The 15,950-nt window shown below is 39.1% G+C and overlaps 1 protein-coding gene across 2 annotated transcripts in view; it reads left to right on the top strand.

Moving 5' to 3' along the window:
- Positions 1-15,950, top strand: part of mdn1 (midasin AAA ATPase 1) — a 306,186-nt gene that overhangs the window by 220,092 nt on the left and 70,144 nt on the right. For both annotated transcript variants that reach the window (XM_028791087.2, XM_051925449.1), the window contains exons 73-78: positions 412-595; positions 745-895; positions 1,987-2,133; positions 2,398-2,524; positions 3,535-3,640; positions 5,512-5,627. In XM_028791087.2, coding sequence (XP_028646920.2) covers positions 412-595; positions 745-895; positions 1,987-2,133; positions 2,398-2,524; positions 3,535-3,640; positions 5,512-5,627 — 831 coding nt within the window. The remainder of the gene's footprint in view (positions 1-411; positions 596-744; positions 896-1,986; positions 2,134-2,397; positions 2,525-3,534; positions 3,641-5,511; positions 5,628-15,950) is intronic.

Raw genomic sequence — 15,950 nt, 5'->3', positions numbered from 1 at the left:
TTATTTTTTATCTTGTATAAAGTATTGCAATCTTATGCAAATTACTTAGTTATTGATGTAAAGTGGATGGTATGTGAACCTTTTGAAAATGAAATCTTTTAATTATAGATTGCAACATTTAATGCATTTTAAAAGTTTTTTATATTATTTTAAATGTATTGTTTTAAACACTTAGTTCTCACTTGTTTGAATTTGTCTACTTCTTTATTTCTGCTCTTGTCCACATTTATACCTTTTTTATGTAGGTCATTATTTTTTTTGAAATAGACACACTGCTATGTGAAGAGAAGCTACTGAAAACAATAAAAAATTCTAAATAAGAATCAAACTATATAATGAAAACCTGTATGTAGTAGGCACAAAGGTCATACTCCAGAAAATGTCAATGATGTGTCTCCATTTTCTATACAGAACTCTATTTAAGTTTGTGAAGAGATTTGATGCAGCTCTTAACACTCCCTGCCGCCAAGATTTAACTGAACAAGGTATTGAGAGAAGTTTAGATTGTGTTGACAGAACCCAACAGGATAGCCCAGTTCTGCAACTTAACAAGGTGCTGAAAAGAATCCTGTTAACAGCCAGAAAAGCACAACAGGTATTGCTTTTGCTGTGGGTAATTGTCATTGTAACTTTTTATGTATAGTTTATATTTAAAATGTAATCATTTATTTCTTGAAATGTTTTTATGGTAAAATGTTTTATTTCCTTTATAACAACCTTGCATCTGCTGTGTTGTGATGGTAGAGTGTAATACATGAGGAAACACCTGAATTAGAAAGGAATTCACTTCAGTCACGTCTTGTAGCCTTAAATCCAAAAATGAGAAAGATGTGCATGAAGCTGATGAAAAAGAGTGCATTACCACAGTTGGCAGAAGATCTGGATCTGTTTACAGGTATGTGCATTGTTGTGACAAGAAGGGGGGACAACTTGTCATTAAAGATAAAATGGAGACATTGCTAAAATCTTTGTTAGAAGCTTTGATAGTTCTCTGGTGATTGCGCTTATGTGGTATATGCTTTTTGATGTACTTTATGAGTTAAAACAAAGCTTAATGTCAGGACTGCGAGATAAAACCAGTAACTATGACTTTCCTTTCCATGCAGTATTTTTTGCTGGAAAACACAATTCCATATACATTTGTGGTTTTAATTACTAAGCAGTTTATTAGCCTTCTCTCTAAGTATGTGAGCACTTTAATGGAACTGATGTAGAAATCTTTAAACGTGTTTTTCAGTGTTCTCTAAATTGCAACATGTTCTGCTTAACCAAGTTAGACTATAAGGATCTCTCACTTAATTGCTGTTGCTGTAGTGAAGACTCCATCTCTCTCCATCTCTTTATATACCATCAAGTTGATTTTTTTTATTTTAAGATAGTTTCACAAGAGCAAAATTTATATTTCAAAACCTTCATTATTTTTTTAGGCAGAGTAATTTCATCATATGGCTGCTTGTTGACCCATTCCCAGCTAAAAGATAAGATTATCCAACAGGACTGAATACTTGAATTACAATGCTGTGCAGTGTAGTGCTGCCAAAATATGACCGCTTAGTGTTACATATCTGAACCACAAAAACTGTTTCCTGTGTCTATCTGTATTAGCCAGTCTTCTTTCCTTATTTTTATGTGGCTTGAAAAACTGGAACCAGAGTGATTATTGATGTCTTACAGCAAAGCTATAAATCAAAGGCAGAGTCTATAATGTCTCCTCAACAGATATAAGGTTGTATTTAAAAAAAAAAAAAAAAAAAAAAAAAAAAAATAAGCCAAATTGTTAGTAACAGTTTGCTAATATACCAGTGTCAAGTAAATATAGAAATTGGATACAACAGTTTACCTTTGACCTACTAGATGTTGCATGATATATAATGATGAGGTCAAGCTCTTATGAAAGTGAGTATATTTAAGAAAGGAAAAAAACTGTTTGTTTATAACTAATTTGTTTTATCTTTTTTTTTTTTTTTTGCATCCCTAAACAAATAGCTGAAATTATTAAATTGGTGCAGGAGTTGCAAAACTTAACTGTGGACAAGAAAGCTGACAAGGAGAAGCAGCGATGTGAGGCCAAGAATATTCTCCAACAGAAACAGAGAGCTCTTTCAGAACTGTTTAAGTTACTTGGTCAAACAGGTAATCATTTTTGATCATTTGTTTTTTTTCCCTTTGTGCCCCATTGGAATGTCCATTTTCCTGTAATAATCATTGGGCTTTTATTATTACTAGTTAATAATCTATCTATCTATCTATCTATCTATCTATCTATCTATCTATCTATCTATCTATCTATCTATCTATCTATCTAATGTTTCTCACTTTTAATTTAGGAAATGCATTTTACATTTTCAAATTACATTAAAGTACAAAATACATAACAAACTTTTTCATGTTTTGTAGGCTTGTCGTACCGCAAAGGCATTACTTGGAGTCGGACAGTAGATCCAAATGACATTATGTATCTTGATCCTTTAGACTTGAAATGTGCTCTTAATGTGGTAAAAAGTAACACTGAACCTGAGAAAATGTAAGTCTCTGGTCTCTCTTAATTTTGCTAATTATTCTAGTGTGCTATACTTTTTTTCTGTGTACACGTTCCTCTGTAAAAATATTATGCTGTCCTATATCAAGTTTTTTTTTTTTTTTAATACGAGGGATTACGTTAAACCAAATTTCACAGGACGATCTGAAGCTTTCTTCTGCATATATGCTGTTCTTTTAGGCATGTTATTAATATAAAGTGCTTTGATTACAATGAACATTTGCAATGAGTAGTCGTTATAAATGTAACTCTAGAACATGAACTTTCAGTAGATGCAATTCTGCAGTACGGGGTAAACCTGCAGTGTTCCTGATCTTAACTACATTTTGCTTACTTTCCTGTTATAAATTTTTGCTTTTCTGCTTGTCTTGTATGTTTATGCAACATAGCCAAAATTTGATATTAGGCCACACTTGCTGTGCATTCATGTTCTAGAATGGACATAGCTGTTTTGCAGTTACTTTAGTTTCTAAATAGCTGTGAATTTGCACTACATTTGCAAAAAATTAAAGATCTGTTTTCCAGATATAATTATTTGCTTCTAAATTTAACCACCCCCACTTTTATAACAATTTTGAGCAAAGGATTTTAAAAGCAAAAGATAAATTGACATAATATGAAATATCTATGAACTAAATGAATTTACTTCAGTGAATTGTAAACTTTATCCTAAACAAATCTGAGTAAATAAAACCTTATTTTAATTATTCTTAGTGACTTTTAGACTTATCTGGTGAAGTTCAAATCTATAGATTTTCTCTGACCAGTTATTACATAAAAAAATGAAAAGACTGCTATTTCTTATTTCTTGGTTTCTCTATTACCATGGTAACACTATTAATTTTTGTGTTCACTGTATGATATTATAGTCCATTATTTTGTGGGCTGTGAGAGAAAATTGATTGGAAGTGCCAATATAAAGTGAATTGCATATGTAACATTTATGAGTACATCTATTTCTTTACAGATTTATTGAATATGTTCTGTGTTTTCAGGATTTTTGCCGAGATACCTGCTGTTTGGGATGGATGTCAGAAGTATTTCTACAGATCAATTGCACGACATGCCTGCCTACGAGAAGCATTTCTTAAACCTTCAAAGGTAATTGATTTGAATATTTATGTGTGATTTATTGATGTGATGACTTCATTGCTCATTGGTTTTAGAGTTCTTTTTACCTACAAGCTTTTTCAACTCTCATTTAACTTTTTTCAAAGTTATTTATAAGATGTGGGCCCTACAGGGGATAAAATGGTTGTGACCTGTGTTTTCATTGTATATGGTGTTTTTCATTTTAATAGCTTAATACATAGGAGTCAATTTTAAATTGCTTCAAGCTCTGTGTTTACATCAGAGTCTAAGATCAGAGTCACATTCTACAGTCACATTCTGTGCTTGCAAAAATAATTACTGAATCCGCCAGTACCAGACTTTGCAGAATCAGGTGCAAGGCAGAAATCACAGCCAGACAAAAAAAGTTAGCTTTCAAAAAGAAAAAAACACAAATACTACAAGAAATTAAGAAAAATAAGCTGCATTAATGGCCAAATGCATTTAACTGCTTTTTAAAATGCTAATCATAGAGAGAGAGAGGATAAAATAATGTTTAGACTTGGCATAAATGGATTCTGATGAGCAGGGCTTGCTTTTAAATGCAGAGTTGATCTCCTTATCATAATATAGCATCTCCAAGATTCACCTTAATTAACACACTTTGTACTCCAATGTATATTTGGGTTGCCACATTTTGCATACATCAGAATTTTGTGTTTTGCAGCTTTCAAAAAAGTTGCACTTTTTTGCGTATCATTGGGAGTTAAAAAATCTCATGACTTTTCAGAATATTCTGCTACACAAGATTTGATGGTTGATGTAGGACTTAATTCATCATAAACCATTGTCTCTGGAACTCTTCTCAGATTCAACAGCTTCATTTTAGATAAGACATTAGTGCTTTCTTCTTTAGATTTGGTCATTGAAATTTGTATCACTATTTCACAAACCAAAATTACTTAAAAGTGAATATTTCCTTAACTTCACATAAATAATGATTATGGTATGAGGGACTAGGACAAACTAATCAAGTCATTTTTTAAAGGATTTATCCTATTGGCTTTCCATCCCAAGAATTAATAATTACTACCAGGAGGAAAGTTGTTGTGGCATCCCTCCTTTGTAAACGTTTGGTGGGGGAATTTTCTGGCATTCAGATGGAACATAGGTCAGCAGTAGGCTACTGGCTTGATTTTGTGGTTTTAATTTTAGTTTTCATGTTTCATTCAGCTTTTAATTTTATTTCTATTTCATTTACCAAAGTTCTTTTGTAGTTATTTTAATTAATAGTTTTCTTTTATATTCCCCAAATATGCATTTGTACAGAAAATATACTGTGAAATACTTGTGAGAGGGCCAATACAGTCTACATTTCAAGTGTACATCAACAAATATACTTTACATCATAATATCTGTAGTACTAGGGTGTTGTACCGTGTTAGCCATTATGAATGTAGAGAAAAGCCAAGCAAAATGACACCTTTTATTGGCTAAAAAGATTACAATATGCAAGCTTTCGAGGCAACTCAGGCAAGATGTAATCATAATAAATGTAAGCTACCTGTGTTTCTTATTTCAGGAGATGTTGAGCAACAAAAGTGAATTAATCTTCATAAAAATGTTAACAGGAAAGCCTCAGAACAGTAATTCTAATGTCAAAAGAGTACTTAGTTGTACCCGAGTATTTTAAAAATAAATGCAGACTAACATACTGGTCTATTTCCTAAGTCCAAGGCTCAGATAATAAGATAAATGTGCCAGTAGTTATAGCAGAACAGGTAAAGAGTGAGCGAAACCACTGGTTTCCATGTTATTCTAATTATAAACCCAAGGAAGTTACCTTTTATTGTATTTTTGCTTTGGCCTGTGTTTTATTAATGTCATTATAATTTAATTGGCAAATTTCACCTTCTTTATAGGAGCTTGGTTTGGGGACTGTGGAGCGTTGTAAAGGTTTCACAGCTCATTTATTAAAACTGCTTGTTGATCAGAGAAAGAGATTGTCTTTGCTAACAGAAGAGTGGATCGGTTTGAGGTAATGCTCAATGTTTGTCATATTAACAAAACAAATTACTTAAACTAAAATAAACTTTTGTAAGACTTTCCATCATTATTTTCACTAAAGTCTTAAGTGCATTGTGTATTATTTTCTGTTTTCTGCTTTTGCTTCTTTGTATCTTTTTTCCGCAAGAATGTTTTAGGCAGTAAAAATTCCCTTTTATCATTTAATTAAATTTTAAAAGGATAGTCAATATATGTTATCTCCCAGTAAACGCACTTGACTGCTTTTTAACATTGCAGTAATTTTTTTAGGCTGTTAGCAACACTGATAATTAGTCAAACTTGAAACTGTGAGGTTCTAAATTCAGCTTGCATTTTGATCCTGAGTATGCCATCTAGTCTTTAAGTGCTCAAATTACATCATTAATTGCCTCTCTTAAGTTGTGTTTTATTGAACACGTAAAGTGTGCTATGTGTATAATCTTCTTCTTTTTCTTTTGGCTGCTCCCGTTAGGGGTTGCCACAGCAGATCATCTTCTTCCATATCTTTCTGTCCTCCGCATCTTTCTCTGTTACACCCATCACCTGCATGTCCTCTCTCACCACATCCATAAACCTTTGTTTAGGCCTTCTTCTTTTCCTCTTCCCTGGCAGCTCTATCCTTGCCATCCTTCTCCCAATATACCCAGGATCTCTCCTCTGCACATGTCCAAACCAACGCAATCTCGCCTCTCTGACTTTGTCTCCCAACCGTCCAACTTGAGCTGACCCTCTAATGTACTCATTTCTAATCCTGTCCATCTTCGTCACACCCAATGCAACTCTGCCACCTCCAGCTCTGTCTCCTGCTTTCTGGTCAGTGCCTCCGTCTCCAACCCATATAATATAGCTGGTCTCACTACCGTCCTGTAGACCTTCCCTTTCACTCTTTATCTGTCTGTCACAAATCACTCCTGACACTCTTCTCCACCCATTCCACCCTGCCTGCACTCTTTTTCACTTCTCTTCCACAATCCCATTACTCTGTACTGTTGATCCCAAGTATTTAAACTCCCACCTTCGTCAACTCTACTTCCTGCATCCTCACCATTCCACTGACATCCCTCTCATTTACACACATGTATTCTGTCTTGTTCCTACTGACCTTCATTCCTCTCCTGTCTAGAGCATATCTCCACCTCTCCAGGGTCTCCTCAACCTGCTCCCTGCTATCGCTACAGATCACAATGTCATCAGCCAACATCATATTCCACGGGGACTCCTGTCTAATCTCGTCTGTCAACCTGTCCATCACCATTGCAAATAAGAACGGGCTCAGAGCTGATCCCTGATGTAATCCCACCTCCAACTTGAATGCATCCGTCACTCCTACCGCAGACCTCACAACAGTCGCACTTCCCTCGTACATATCCTGTACAACTCTCACATACTTCTCTTCCACTCCCGACTTCCTCTTACAATACCACAACTCCTCTCAAGGCACCCTGTCATATGCTTTCTCCAGGTCCACAAAGACACAATGCAACTCCTTCTGGCCTTCTCTATACTTCTCCATCAACACCCTCAGAGCAAACATTGCAGCTGTGGTGCTCTTTCTTGGCATGAAACCATACTGCTGCTCACTAATCATCACCTCACTTCTTAACCTAGCTTCCACTACTCTTTCCCATAACTTCATGCTGTGACTCATCAATTTTATCCCCCTTTAGTTACTACAGTCCTACACATCCCCCTTATTCTTAAATATCGGCACCAGTACACTTCTTCTCCACTCCTCAGGCATCCTCTCACTTTCCAAGATTCCATTAAACAATCTGGTTAAAAACTCCACTGCCATCTCTCCTAAACTCCTCAATGCTTCCACAGGTATATCATCTGGACCATGGCTTTTCCATTCTTCATCCTCTTCATAGCTGTCCTTACTTCCTCCTTGTTAATCCATTGCACTTCCTGATTCACTATCTCCACATCATCCAGCCTCTTCTCTCTCTCTCTCTCTCTCGTTCTCTTCATTCATAAGCCTCTCAAAGTACTCTTTCCATCTGCTCAACACACTCTCCTCACTTGTGAATACGTTTCCATCTTTATCCTTTATTACCCTAACCTACTGCACATCTTTCCCAGCTCGGTCCCTCTGTCTAGCCAATCGGTACAGGTCCATTTCTCCCTCCTTAGTGTCCAACCTCTCATACAACTTATCATACGTTTTTTCTTTAGCCTTCGCCACCTCTCTCTTCACCTTGCGCCTTATCTCCTTGTAGTCTTGTATACTTTCTGTATCTCTCTGACTATCCTACTTCTTCTTTGCCAACCTCTTCCTCTGTATACTCTCCTGTACTTCCCCATTCCACCACCAGGTTTCCTTTTCCTCCTTACTCTGTCCAGATGTCATGCCAAGCACCCTTCTTGCTGTCACCCTTACTACATCCGCTGCAGTTGCTCAATTGCCTGGTAACTCTTCACTACCACCCAGTGCCTGTCTCACCTTCTCCTAAAACTCAACCTTGCAGTCTTCCTTTTTCAACTTCCACCATTTGATCCTTGGCTCTGCCCTCACTCTCTTCCTCTTCTTGATCTCCAACGTCATCCTGCAGACCACCATCCTATGCTGCTTAACTACGCTTTCCTCTGCCACTACTTTGCAGTCTTCAATCTCTTTCAGATTGACATCTTCTGCATAGGATGTAATCTACCTGTGTGCATCTTCTTTCACTCTTGTATGTCACCCTATGTCCCTTCTTCTTCTTAAAATACGTATTCACCACAGCCATGTCCATCCTGTTGGCAAAATCCACTATCCTCTGACCCTCTTCATTCCTCTCCTTGACACTATACCTACCCATCACCTCCTCGTCTCCTCTGTTCCCTTCACCAACATGTCCATTGAAATCCGCTCCAATCACCACTTTCTGTCCCTTGGGTACACTGTTCATCACTTCATCCAACTCACTCCAAAAATCTTCTTTCTCATCTATTGCACACGCAACTTGTGGTGCATATGCACTAACAACATTCATCATCACACCTCCAATTTCCAGCTTCATAATCATTACTCTGTCTGACACTCTTTTCACCTCCAGAACACTCTTGACATACTGTTCCTTCAGAATAACCCCTGCTCCATTTCTCCCCCTATCCACACCATGATAGAACAATTTGAATCCACCTCCGATCCTCCTTACTCCCCTTCCATTTAGTCTCTTGCACACACAATATATCAACCTTCCTTCTCTCCATCATATCGGCTAACTCTCTCCCCTTACCAGTCATAATGCCAACATTCAAAGTTCCTACCCTCAATTCCACTCTCTTTACCTTCCTCCTGCCTCCGGACACATCACCCCCCTCATCTTCTCCTTCTTTGGCCAACAGTAGCCCAATTTCCGCCAGCACCCTGTTGACTAATAGTACTTATGGCGGTCGTTGTTAACTCGGTGCTTGACCGATCCGGTATGGAAATTTGTATTGTTGTCCTCATATTGATTTGGCAAAATTTTACACTGAATGCCCTTCCTGATGTAACCCTCCCCATTTATTCGGGCTTGGGACCGGCACAAAGAAATACACTGGTTTGTGCATCCACTGTGGCTGGGTTTGCTATGTATATAATATCTATATAAAATTAATTTTTATGCTTGTTTGATGTGGTGCCAAAATAAAGTATGTCATTCCATAAAAGAAAAGATCTAACATTAATATACATTGCATAATTCAGTATAGCTAAAATATAGCAGCAACTAACTAATAGATGTGGACCCATTTCTGAAGTATTATGTTAGTAAACCCCTATTATAAGTATTACCAAAATATCAGTGCAGTAGGATCATCATATAGGAAAGTATTACAAAGAGTACTTGGCTAATAGAATCATTTGGGGAAACATAAATTGTAGCCTAGGCTTAAGTGTGCTATTTCAGTGACCATCTCAGGAATTATTTCTCAGGTTTAATAGGATTAAATAAAATAATAATGCTCTCTAAGTGTATTTTAAGTAGATTCTAATTTTATTTCTGATAAAATATATTTATCAAATATTTATTTATTCCAAATGAATGAATTAAATTCATTTTTTTCTTCAGAATTCTACACACAGCACCCCATAATGACAATGTGAAAAAAGTTTACTTGAGGTTTTTGCAAATTTATTAAAAATAAAAAAACTGAGAAATCACATGTACATAAGTATTCACAGCCTTTGCTCAATACTTTGTCGATGCACCTTTGGCAGCAATTACAGCCTCAAGTCTTTTTGAATATGATGCCACAAGCTTGGCACACCTATCCTTGGCCAGTTTCGCCCATTCCTCTTTGCAGCACCTCTCAAGCTCCATCAGGTTGGATGGGAAGCGTCAGTGCACAGCCATTTTAAGATCTCTCCAGAGATGTTCAATCGGATTCAAGTCTGAGCTCTGGCTGGGCCACTCAAGGACACTCAGAGTTGTCCTGAAGCCACTCCTTTGATATCTTGGCTGTGTGCTTAGGGTCGTTGTCCTGCTGAAAGATTAACCGTCGCCCCAGTCTGAGGTCAAGAGCGCTCTGGAGCAGGTTTTCATCCAGAATGTCTCTGTACATTGCTGCAGTCATCTTTCCCTTTATCCTGACTAGTCTCCCAGTCCCTGCCGCTGAAAAACATCCCCACAGCATGATGCTGCCACCACAATGCTTCACTGTAGGGATGGTATTGGCCTGGTGAAGAGCGGTGCCTGGTTTCCTCCAAACGTGACGCCTGGCTTTCACACCAAAGAGTTCAACCTTTGTCTCATCAGACCAGAGAATTTTCTTTCTTATGGTCTGAGAGTCCTTCAGGTGCCTTTTGGCAAACTCCAAGCGGGCTGCCATGTGCCTTTTACTAAGGAGTGGCTTCTGTCTGGCCACTCTACCATACATGCCTGATTGGTGGATTGCTGTAGAGATGGTTGTCCTTCTGGAAGGTTCTCCTCTTTCCACAGAGGACCTCTGGAGCTCTGACAGAGTGACCATCGGGTTCTTGGTCACCTCCCTGACTAAGGCCCTTCTCCCTCGATCGCTCAGTTTAGATGGCCGGCCAGCTCTAGGAAGAGTCCTGGTGGTTTCGAACTTCTTCCACTTACGGATGATGGAGGCCACTGTGCTCATTGGGACCTTCAAAGCAGCAGAAATTTTTCTGTAACCTTCCTCAGATTTATGCCTCGGCAATCCTGTCTCGGAGGTCTACAGACAATTCCTTTGACTTCATGCTTGGTTTGTGCTTTGACATGAACTGTCAACTGTGGGACCTTATATAGACAGGTGTGTGCCTTTCCAAATCATGTACAATCAACTGAATTTACCACAGGTGGATTCCAGTTAAGCTGCAGAAACATCTCAAGGATGATCAGGGGAAACAGGATGCACATGAGCTCAGTTTTGAGCTTCATGGTAAAGGCTGTGAATACTTATGTACATGTGCTTTCTCAATTTTTTTATTTTTAATAAATTTGCAAAAATCTCAAGTAAACTTTTTTTCACGTTGTTATTATGAGGTGTTGTGTGCAGAATTCTGAGGAAAAAAATGAATGTAATCCATTTTGGAATAAGGCTACAACATAAGAAAATGTGGAAAAAGTGATGTGCTGTGAATACTTTCCGGATGCAGTGTGTGTGTGTATATATGTGTATATATATATATATATATATATATATATATATATATATATATATATATATATATATATATATATATATATATATATATATATATATATATTTATTTATTTCTAAATGTATCCACACTTCTGTATAACTTGCATATTTTGTCTCTTTTCGATCAAGAAAAAAAAAAGTACAACATGCACATTCTGTCTTTCAGTAAATAAAACCTCTATAACCTGCATGTTTGCACTCTTTCATTAACAAACCACAATACCAGAAACAAGTTAACCTGACGATAACGTGGATGCGCAAATTATTGCACCACTTGTAACTGTCACATTGCTCACCATAGAAGTTATTCATTACTGAACAACAGTGTTGCCTTATGCAAATGACATTTTGTAATAAAGTAAATTATATTCTGCATATAACTTATATTTTTTGCTGCTGACGAATTTTGTACTGTCGTGAAACGGCAAACTTTACATTAATAACCAGCTGCCATATCCAGATGCTGAAATGGCTCCTAACTTATGGGTACCGCAAGTTGGGTGTGACGTAATTCTCCCAGGCATCCCCTTCTGTGAGCTCTTTGACTGCTGCAATATTATTACATGCACCTCTAATCAGTACGTTTAAGTCCAGTTTGGATGATATTACATGCAATGGCATGTAAGTGGAATATGGCGTGCATTTGTTAAACTCTGGATAAGTTTTTATGAACAGCCACTTATTTTCAAAAGGATCCCCTAACTTTTTTGAACTTACACTAAATATTTGCCTCTCTGTACCAGAGAGATTTGAAAGGGTGGCAATTCTAAACAGGATTTCTCTATCAGCTTCTGCTCCATTGAATAGAATAAAAGCGTGAAGTGACCATTTTCCAATGAAACAAATACCAAGTTTAGAAACTTATGGGGAGATATGGCAAATGCTCCCAATCAACTGCCTGTTGTGTGCTAACCTGGTAAACTAAAGAAAACATGCTAGGTACATTGTTTTTTGTATTTCGGAAAAGAGATGACATATTTATAACATACTTACTGTAGTTAAAAAGCACAGAATTTACACATAATATGTATAGCTGGAACTAAAAAACAAAAAAAAAGTCTGATAGATATTAAGTACACTGTCTTTGAATCACAATAAGGTTTTGTAAATGGAGTGTTGCAGACACATATTGGGGGAAAAAATGTTTTCGTATTTTTCTGTTGAATTTATGTCAGTCTGTCTGCAGAAAACAACTTCACTGCTACTGGATCACTTTCATAAGCTGTGAGTTGTGCTTTTGTCTTTTTATTTTGCAATTGATGAGAGTACTGCACATACACAGTACTTCATTACAGCGGATACAGCAGCTGGAACTTAGTCATACCTCACTGTGCTCCACGGATTGAACAATGTCTCTGCAATGGAAAAAACTGACCGACAAAAGAGAACAAGTTGCAGAATGACTTTAAATGTGAAAATACTTTTCATTATATAGTTACCTGAATCGCCAGAGTTAAATTCACTCATATAAGTGTTTTAAGAAGTTGATTGTATAAGGAACTCTTGTTTTTACATCTACACAATTTAACATTAGTGTTATTTCTGTGCACAAAAAAGAAACCAAAACACTGATGAACACACAGCAGTTCATGTTCATATGTATGCAACCACTTCATCAATTGCTTCCTATATCCTAATACTAACAGATACAGTCAGTGGTGGGTATGCATTTTTAGGGGTCAAATCAAAGCTGCATTGCTCCAGAAAAAAGAAAAGAAAAAACATATACAGCAACTGTAATGTTGCTTACACACAAACCACTTTGAGTACTGAGAAATGGAGTATATAAATGTAAAGAATTATTATTACAGGTCAAATTCCATTACAATGAAATGCCAGGGACTAAAAAATATTTTGTTATAATGAAAATTTCATAGTAATGAGATTCTGTATTTGCCACTATAGTGCTTTCTTTAACTTGCGTCCAGGCTTTTGCAATCATTTCAATAGCTTCTTTCACGTTAATTTTCATCTCCTCCTGTCTACAGGTTTTGCTGACGAGAATTTTTCTCAGCATTTCCTTGCGATAATACACTTTTAGGGTACGAATGATGCCCAAATCCAATGGCTTAAGCACTACCGTGCAATTAAGTGTGAGGAATTCAACTTGGAACATTATCTAAATGTGGAAGCATGTTATGGACAGCACAGTTATCAATCAGAAGCAGAATTATCCTTCTTCATATTGTGAGATTTCTGAACTCTTTTGGGACCCCCCCCCCCCCCCCCCCCCCCCCCCCCACCCCAGGCAACAGGACGACACGCCAAAGTGCGTCTCAAAGCGCGATTGCCGCATCTGTGGAAGATCGTTTGTCCGTTGCCAGGGCAGGGCAACTGCAGGCTCACAGCGCTGCAGTGGAGCACCGCAGAACCAAATACGAAAAGATCGTGGTCATGCTACAAGTCCCTGTCTTGAACCCCAAAACACAAGGCTGAGTCTCAGTACTTTAGCAAAACTAGTTTTATTCAGCTTGAAACAGGAACAGCATAGTTATTTATTGTAGCGGGATCTACCACTCTCCTATACACAGACACAGCAGTCAGGTAGGGTTGTGGCCAGGTTAGTAGCCAAGTAATACTGTTCCATGCATTTACAATGTTCCTTGCATCGAGATCTTTTTGGAGTTGCTTCAGCGGTGAGCTGCAGCAGCGCTGTGAGCCTGCTTTTGCCCTAGCAACGGATAAACAGTCTTCCACAGATGCAGTGATCGCACTTCGGGACAGTCTTCGGCGTGTCATTCCATTTGGGGAGGTCCCAAAAGAGTTTAGAAACCTCACAACAGTGACTTTGCTTTTTTTTTTGAATGAGTGGCAAACTAATAGCAATGTTTCTTGAATGAGCATCACTGAACCACATAAAAACTGCTTTTTCGACGTCTTCAAATACAGCAGTTCCCATGTATTTGTGCTGAGGCCCAAGGTTTGCAACCCGAGATTTTCTTCTTTTTTTGCTTAGTCTTTCAAGAAAATTGACAGTGTCGATGGCAAAATTCTGAATTCACAGGCAATGTTTTTTATCTTTTTGCCAGAATAAAGAGCTGCAAATTTTTTTTTTTTCTCTAATGTGAACTGTTGTCGTTTTTTCTTGTCTGCCATTTCTGTAGGAGGGTGACAATAAGTTAAATTCCAGTGGATGTTTTTCAAATATTGATGAGCAATAAGCAAAAGGTATCACTGAAAACCACAGAAAAAAACGGCAAAAAAAAAACAGTACGAGGAAAGTTTGAAGAAAGATAAAATTCACAATATTTCTGTTTGGGGATCATTGAGCACAACTGAGCTGCGACCACAGAACTAACTGCTCTGTGGATGATTCATTCAGGCATTTCAAGGTCTTTTGGGCACTTTGTCTTAACACTAGAATTACCATAGCCTACGAAAAAACTCCCCTCCTTTAACCGCCACCTTACCGTGGTGGAGGGGTTTGCGTGTCCCAGTGATCCTAGGAGCTCTGTTGTCCGGGGCTTTATGCCCCTGGTAGGGCCACCGAAGGCAAACTGGTCCTAGGTGAGGGATGAGACAAAGAGCGGTTAAGCAAACCTCCTATGATGAAAAACAATTTTGGACGGCGTTTTCCCTTGCCCGGACGCGGGTCACCGGGGCCCCACTCTGGAGCCAGACCTGGAGATAGGGCTCGATGGCGAGCGCCTGGTGGCCGGGCCTGCACCCATGGGGCTCGGCCGGGCACAGCCCGAAGAGGCAACGTGGGTCCCCCTTCCCATGGGCTCACCACCTATGGGAGGGGCCAAGGAGGTCGGGTGCAGTGTGAGTTGGGTGGTGGCCGAAGGCAGGGACCTTGGCGGTCCGATCCTCGGCTACAGAAGCTGGCTCTTGGGACGTGGAATGTCACCTCTCTGAAGGGGAAGGAGCCTGAGCTAGTGCGCGAAGTTGAGAGGTTCCGGCTAGATATAGTCGGACTCGCCTCGACGCACAGCTTGGACTCTGGAACCAATCTCCTTGAGTGGGGCTGGACTCTGTACCACTCTGGAGTTGCCCCCGGTGAGAGGGGCCGAGCGGGTGTGGGTATACTTATTGCCCCCCGACTTGAAGCCTGTACATTGGGGTTTACCCCGGTGGACGAGAGGGTAGCCTCCCTTCGCCTTCGGGTTGGGGGACGGGTCCTAACTGTTGTTTGTGCGTATGCACCGAACAGCAGTTCGGAGTACCCATCCTTTTTGGAGTCCCTGGAGGGGGTGCTAGAGGGCATACCTTCTGGGGACTCCCTCGTTCTGCTGGGAGACTTCAATGCTCACGTGGGCAATGACAGTGAGACCTGGAGGGGTGTGATTGGGAGGAATGGCCCCCCCGATCTGAACCCGAGCGGTGTTTTGTTATTGGACTTCTGTGCTCGTCACGGATTGTCCATAACGAACACCATGTTCAAGCATAGGGGTGTTCATATGTGCACTTGGCACCAGGACACCCTAGGCCTCAGTTCGATGATCGACTTTGTGGTTGTGTCGTCGGACTTGCGGCCACATGTTTTGTACACTCGGGAGAAGAGAGCTGTCAACTGATCACCACCTGGTGGTGAGTTGGCTTCGATGGTGGGGGAGGATGCCGGGCAGGCGTGGTAGGCCCAAATGTGTTGTGAGGGTCTGCTGGGAACGTCTGGCAGAGCCCCCTGTCAGAAGTAGCTTCAACTCCCACCTCCGGCAGAACTTCGACCACATCCCGAGGGAGGTGGGGGACATTG

This window comes from Erpetoichthys calabaricus, chromosome 3 (assembly GCF_900747795.2).
Source record: "Erpetoichthys calabaricus chromosome 3, fErpCal1.3, whole genome shotgun sequence".
Taxonomy (NCBI): domain Eukaryota; kingdom Metazoa; phylum Chordata; class Cladistia; order Polypteriformes; family Polypteridae; genus Erpetoichthys; species Erpetoichthys calabaricus.
This window is presented reverse-complemented; position numbering and strand designations above follow the sequence as displayed.